Source organism: Camelus ferus, chromosome 13 (assembly GCF_009834535.1).
Source record: "Camelus ferus isolate YT-003-E chromosome 13, BCGSAC_Cfer_1.0, whole genome shotgun sequence".
Classification (NCBI taxonomy): domain Eukaryota; kingdom Metazoa; phylum Chordata; class Mammalia; order Artiodactyla; family Camelidae; genus Camelus; species Camelus ferus.
Window position 1 is genome coordinate 29112008 of NC_045708.1, and position 6549 is coordinate 29118556.

General features: G+C 52.5%; 1 protein-coding gene and 1 non-coding gene across 2 annotated transcripts; both read right to left on the reverse strand.

The window, feature by feature from the left end:
* Positions 1–618: 618 nt before the first annotated feature.
* TRNAS-AGA lies at positions 619–690 on the reverse strand. Its single transcript has one exon. It is a non-coding gene; the product is annotated as a tRNA-Ser (tRNA).
* Positions 691–4626: 3936 nt separating this feature from the next.
* On the reverse strand, positions 4627–6054 carry CITED4 (Cbp/p300 interacting transactivator with Glu/Asp rich carboxy-terminal domain 4). The gene has a single exon (XM_032493954.1). The coding sequence runs from the start codon at positions 5757–5759 to the stop codon at positions 5202–5204; it is 558 nt and encodes a 185-aa protein (XP_032349845.1). The 5' UTR covers positions 5760–6054; the 3' UTR covers positions 4627–5201.
* Between the last annotated feature and the right edge of the window lie 495 nt (positions 6055–6549).

Consider the following 6549-nt stretch of genomic DNA (forward strand, 5'->3'; position numbering starts at 1 on the left):
ACTTAAGGGGGTGTGTCTCAGAGGAATAATTCACTGTCTGAGTCTGTTTTCTGACCTCTGGAATGGGAATAAAACCACCTAGTGGTGTTATATACAGACTTGGGTGACAGTTAAAGGAGGGGCTGGAAGAGAAAGAGCACCTACTGGGTGCTGTTAGATCCCATCATGCCTACACACAGTAGGCACTCAGCGAGTCTGATTTAGTCCCACGGTTGGCAGAAATCCTGAGCCAGCACTTCTAACAACGGGGTGGCGTGAAGAGTTGGACAAGGATGGATTAAGGAATTCAAGAGGATTACATAGTAATCGGCTAAACAATTTAAGCTTCCTGGGAAAGACTAGGATCAGACTGCTCGTTTAATTTACTCAACAAATGACTGTCAAGCCCTCAGCAGAGCTGCAATGACGGTGATAATGATGATGATGGCGGTGGTGGTGGTGGTGGTGGCGGCTCTCTATCAAGAACCTACCATGTACCACTCAGTTTAGAGTCTCATCGCTGAACCTTATAAGGTTGATATTCCTTAAAGAATTATATGTGTATACACACACACACACACACACACACACACACATACATACACACACACACACACACATATTACATATATATTTTAATGGAGGTACTGGGGATTGAACCCAGGACCTCGTGCATTCTAAGCATGTGCTCTACCACTGAGCTATACCATCTTCTCAAGGAGGCACTCTTATGTCACTCGCCTCACCCTGGTTCCCACTCCAGTGCTTGTGGTGGATGCTGTGGTGTGTTTCCAGGTCCCAACTTCCATTAAATTGTTCCCTGGGCAGCTGGGGGTGCTGCTGGCAGGCAGCTCCCCTAGGAATTGCTCAGCAGGGGAGAGCTGCTTCGCCCCCAGTCACACCACTTCCCTGAACAGTCACATTGGATGACTGATGGGGGCAGGAGTAGAAAGGGGTACAGTGGCCTACATTGGGAGGACTCTGAAGGGCTCTTCTAGCTCCAGACCTCCTCATGGGGTTGGCCAAGGCTCTTGTTGGGTCTGCCATGTAGCTTCCTCTGCTTGCTTCTGCTCTGGACCCTTCCTTCCACAGGTGCTGATTAGTGGTTCCCTAATAAAATTCTTGCAAGATAAACACCATCTCAGAGTTGGCTACTGGGGAACCCAACTGGCAACAGTGTTACTGTTGGAGTACCTCCTTCCTAGCTGGTAAAAACACAAACCTTCTTAAGACTCAAATATAAAGATATCCCCTGAAAGCCAGGGCTCAGGGATGATAAACAAGCTACATTGTTCTAAACACCGTGTGGGAATTTATTTAATCTCCACTGCAGCTCTAGAAGAGAGGTACTATTAACATCTCCATTTTGTAGATGAGTTGAAGAGAAGTCATTTTTCTTGGAAAAAAATGACTTGGTAGTGAAATCCAGTCAACCAAAAGATGATTCAAAATAATGAACTTCAGCCTGGGGAAACGTTCATATGAAAAGGAGAAAAGAAGATGGAATAATGTCTTGTCTGTGTGATGACTCATTTCTCAACACCGAGGGAACTTGATTCCCAACCCCAAAGACCCAGCCCAGGTAGGAGAGTGAAATCCACAGGAATAGGGGGCTAGGCAGCAGGTTACTTTGGGAGGTAGCCTCAGGAGGAGGTGAGAAATACCTACTGGAACCACAGGAGGCTGGTTGGATAATTGTAGGAGACCCAAGACTCAGAAGGTAAGGTGACTCACTGGAGGTTAGGCAGCTAGTAGGAGCTGCTTCTGGAAAGGCTATTAGACTATAAGCCTCTACATCCTGGCAAGAAGAACACTCCATCCAAAAGGAGAAGCCTCCTACACTGCTGGTGGGAATGCAGTTTGGTGCAGCCACTGTGGAAAACAGTATGGAGATTCCTCAAAAGACTAGGAATAGACTTACTGTATGACCCAGGAATCCCACTCCTGGGCATACATCCAGAAGGAACCCTACTTCAGGATGACACCTGCACCCCAATGGTCATAGCAGCACTATTTACAATAACCAAGACATGAAGACAGCCTAAATGTCCATCAACGGATGACTGGATAAAGAAGATGTGGTATATTTATACAATGGAATACTACTCAGCCATAAAAACAGACAACATAATGCTGTTTGCAGCAACATGGATGCTCCTGGAGAATGTCATTCTAAGTGAAGTAAGCCGGAAAGAGAAAGAAAAATACCGTATGAGATTGCTCATATGTGGAATCTAAAAAAAAAACAAAAGCAAAAAAAGAAAAAAACCACACAAACAAAGCATAAATACAAAACAGAAATAGACTCATAGACATAGAATACAAACTTGTGGTTGCCAAGGGGGCGGAGGGTGGGAAGGGATAGACTGGGATTTCAAAATTGTAGAATAGATAAACAAGATTATACTGTATAGCACAGGGAAATAGATACAAGATTTTATGGTAGCTCACGGAGAAAAAAATGTGACAATGAATATATATATGTTCATGTATAACTGAAAAATTGTGCTCTACACTGGAATTTGATACAACATTGTAAAATGATTATAAATCAATAAAAAATGTTTTAAAAAGTTGAAATAAGAAAGAGGAATGTTATACAGAATGAAAAGGATCATGTAATTTGTACTAATGAGTTTAGATTTTATTTTATGGGTAATGAGGAATTATTAAATAAATTTAACTGATGAAGTAAAAAAAAAAAAAAAAGATAAACACTCCATCCTACCCTTCAGCTGGGCGGGTCAGAATGCTGCAAAGAGTGTCAAGGATTTGGGGATCCAGGTGGTGGACTGCCCTAGACTTACCTTCTCCTCTGTCAATCTGTCTGCTGTCCAATTGGTCAGCAGCCCCTCTGAGAGGAATGGAGGAGCACTGAAAATAGCTCAGGAGCTGGACCACATTTTCTACCCTTTCTTAACTCTAGGAAGAGTCCAGTGTTGGGTTTTCATTGTAACCATTTCCATATGGAGAGCACTTCAGAGCTTACCGCTTATCATCCTGTCTCTGAATTTGCTCCCCACTTACTGTGAGGCTTATTGTCTTGCAAAATAGCAGGGCAGGGTTCTTAACCTTATTTTACTGGTGGAGAAACTGAGGTTTGAGAGAAGGAAATCAGGGTGGGGTCCAGAACAGGGCCAGACCATCCCATCCCAATCCAGCCCTTTTGTATTTATCTGTGGCCTGGTATCTTGGGCAAAGTGGGGCCAACACTGGCTGTTTTGAGCCCAGAACTCAGTCCAGTCCCTTCCCAGAAGCCTCTCTGCCCTTCCTCACCATCCTGTAGCAGAACACCCCCATTATCTTAGGGGAGACGTTCATTCATTTGCCAAACACCTCTGTTGCCCATTTCATGCCTGTCCTGGTGGCTCCAGAGCTGGTGCAGACAGTGTGCCCTGGGTGAGCTCCCAGGCTGGAGTGAGAGTCATGTCAACCAGCTTGGCATGAGGGTGAAGTCCAACCACTGGGGACAAAAACTCAGCTCCATGTTCCTCTCCACAGAGTCTCTGGAATTCTTTCTCTCCTCTCCAGCCCCACTGCCCTGCCCTCAGTCTCTCCTCCTTGTCTTCCATCTGTCTCTTCTTGCCTTCCTCCCACACTCCTGAAGCACCTAGGGATGCTTCCAGAGTCAACAGCAGAGGGTGACCAGGAGCTCACACTGGTGATCAGGTCTGAGGCCAAGTCCTGCCAGGCCTGGGTAAGCGCCACATCCCTCATCTGTAGATCTGGGACTGTGCCTACCTCCCAAAGTTCCCATAAAGCCAATAGATCTTTGTTGTCCCTTCTTGAGACCTCAAGCCTTCCTGGACAGGCCCTGTACTTACATGCCTCCCTGCCTTTGAATGGGCTCTTCACTTGCGTGCCATCTTCTCCAAGTCCTAAAGAAGTATTCAGCATTAAGGCTCTGCTCACCACATCAAATGTCACCTCCCTGAAGCCTGAACTGACCCGACCCCCAACCATGAGCTAACTTCCTCCTCTGGGTTTGCCCACTGGGCAACACTGCCTATTCTCTAGTCCTCATCCCAATCTTCCTTGTACCAAGATGAGTTGATTTCTGGGTCTGTCACCCCCTTCTCCCACCTGGACTCTAATTCTTTGAAGGCACGATTATTATTGTAGAATAATCATTAATATCACTTACTGAGGGCTGCCTAGGTGTCTGGCACTGTGCTAAAGTCCTCACATTGCATTTGTCCTCACAACCACCTAAGATCGGGACCACCTGTCTCTAAGGAAATGGCCTCAGAAATTTAACTGGATGGTACCTTGGACAAGGGAGAGAGCCCTGGTTCAAAGCCAGGGTTGTCTGAATCCTAGGGTACACCCAGCTCCCCTCTGGCCTCCATATGCTGAGCAAACAGTGAGGACAGCACCTCCAGGCTCCCTTCATCCCTCCCAGGAGTGGGGAAGTCTGTCTTTAGTGCCCTTCGGTTACCTTGCCACCCGGTGGTGGCAGCCTCTGCCTTCCAGATTATGACATAACAATTGCACAACTCACAGATATTTTCGAAAGAAACTGTCAGTTTCCTCTCCTGGTCCCTTGCCAGGGGCTGTGGCCTCCATCCTACCCAGGGCCCCCAACAGCCGGGACTCTAGAAGCCAAATATAGTCAAGGGTTGGGGTGATAAGGAAATGAAAACGCCAGACGGGAAAGTGACCCAGTTTTATTTCGGTTTTGGAGGCCAGATTGGGCATTGCTCCACTCCGCAGGGGTGAGGGCTGTACCGTCTGCCCCTCCCCAGGGCGGGAGACCCAGAGACCTCAGGGCCCAGGCAGCAAGGGTGGGGGCCCAGGCAGCAAGGGTAGGGGCCCGGCGGGTGGGCGGCTCCAGGGACCCAGTGACCACAGTGGGTTGCACAAGGAGAGGAGGAATCAGGCAGAGGCCTGGAATGGCTCAGATTGGGGGTTGGGGTGGGGGAGAGTCCAAGAGGAGAAGATACACAATCCAAGAACGGATTCGGGGAGTCCGAAAAGAGGGTCCAATCCCCTTCACTTTACCGCTGAGGCTCTGGGTCAGAGAGATGAACGCAAACTGTCATCCTGCAGGAGGCAGGGCCTGGAGTGAGGGCAGGCGTCCTGGCCCGGCGTCGGCTCCGTGCACTAACCTGCTGCCTCCACCCTCACGGAGGGTGCGTGCGAGGTCCAGGCGCTGGGTGCGGAGTCCTGCGGGCAGGCTGGCCCCCTTTTCTCGGGCACGCCAGGCAGGCCCCCGGCGGCGCTTAGCAGCTCACAGAGCCGGCGGGCGGCGCCGACCCCAAGTCCGAGAAGCAGTCGAACTCGCTCTGGCCCAGGAAGAGCTCGGGCAGCTCGCGCACGCGGTGCAACCCGAGCTCCAGCTCCAGAGACGTCAGAGCCTCCTCGTCGATGAGTTCGGCGTCCATGCTGCCCAGGGCGTGCGCAGGCGGTGGCGGTGTTGGGGCCCGGGCGCCAGGCGCAGGCTGCGGGACGGGGACTCCTCCCAGGGCGCCGGGGGCTCCGATCGCGCGGCTCGGGTACAGCGTCGCCACGGGCTGCAGGTGCGCGCTGCCGGCGGCCGGAGGCGGCACCGCTGGGAAGGGCTGGAAGGCGGGCGGCGGCCCGAAGGCCCCGTAAGCCAGGGCCCCCGGTGGGGGCGGTGGCGGGCCCAGCGGAGCCCCCCGCGGCCGCAAACCGCTGTCCAGGCCGAGGCCCGAGTACGGCTGTAGCGTCCGAAGCGCGTGAGGGCCATGGGCGGGCGCGGCGGGAGGCGGCCTCGGCACCAGGCGATAGCCTTCAGCAAGCATCAGGTGGTCGGCCATGACGGCGGGCCGGCTGCCGGCGGCGGCGGCGGCGGCGGCGGCGGCGGCGGCGGACCGATGGTCAGCACAGGCGTCCCCTGCTCCCGGCCAGTTGTTTCTCTGCGGCGAGGGATTCCGGCCCCGAGCCCAGTGGGCCAAAGGAAAACCGAACCTGACCCGTGCTCCTGCGCAGCCCAAGACACACCGAACTCAGAGCTCCCGCACGCCCGAGCTCAGGGCGTCAATAATCCTGCACATCTACCCACCAGGTCGGAATGCTAGACCTTCGCGCCGCGCCCCCGGACTTCGCTCCTTCTTATACCCAGAGGAGGGGCTACCCCGGCCCCGGACGTTCATTGGCTGGATGAGAAGCTCCTGGGCGGGTCGCACCGCGCCTCAGGAGGCCTCAGTCCCGCCCCTCTTGTCTGAGCTCCGCCCTTTGGACCCCAGGCGGCACGGCGGGCTTTTGAGAGCTGTCCGGAAACGCGGTGTTTGGCACTTTTCAAACGGCCTGGTCTGGCTGCCCTAGGCTCAGTCTGACTGCCCCAGACGTGGGCTGGTTGGGACCAGGCTTAAACTGATAGGGTGGGAAGGCCAGAGGTTTAGGCCCCCAGAACTGTAGGATAACCAGCCCAACTTCTTTTTAACAACCTTTTAATTTCCAGATTAAGAAAGCTGGCAAGTCTCCCTGGCAGAAGGGATTTCCTGGGAACACACAGCAAAGCTTTGACAGAAGCTAGATTCGAACCCAGGCCTTCTGATTGCCACCTCTACACAGGGTATGGGCACCTTAGTGGTGCAGGGTCCCGCA

What these genes read in the sequence shown, in the direction of transcription:
- CITED4 (XM_032493954.1), bottom strand. Translation starts at nt 5,759, where the DNA reads ATGGCCGACCACCTGATGCTTGCTGAAGGCTATCGCCTGGTGCCGAGG.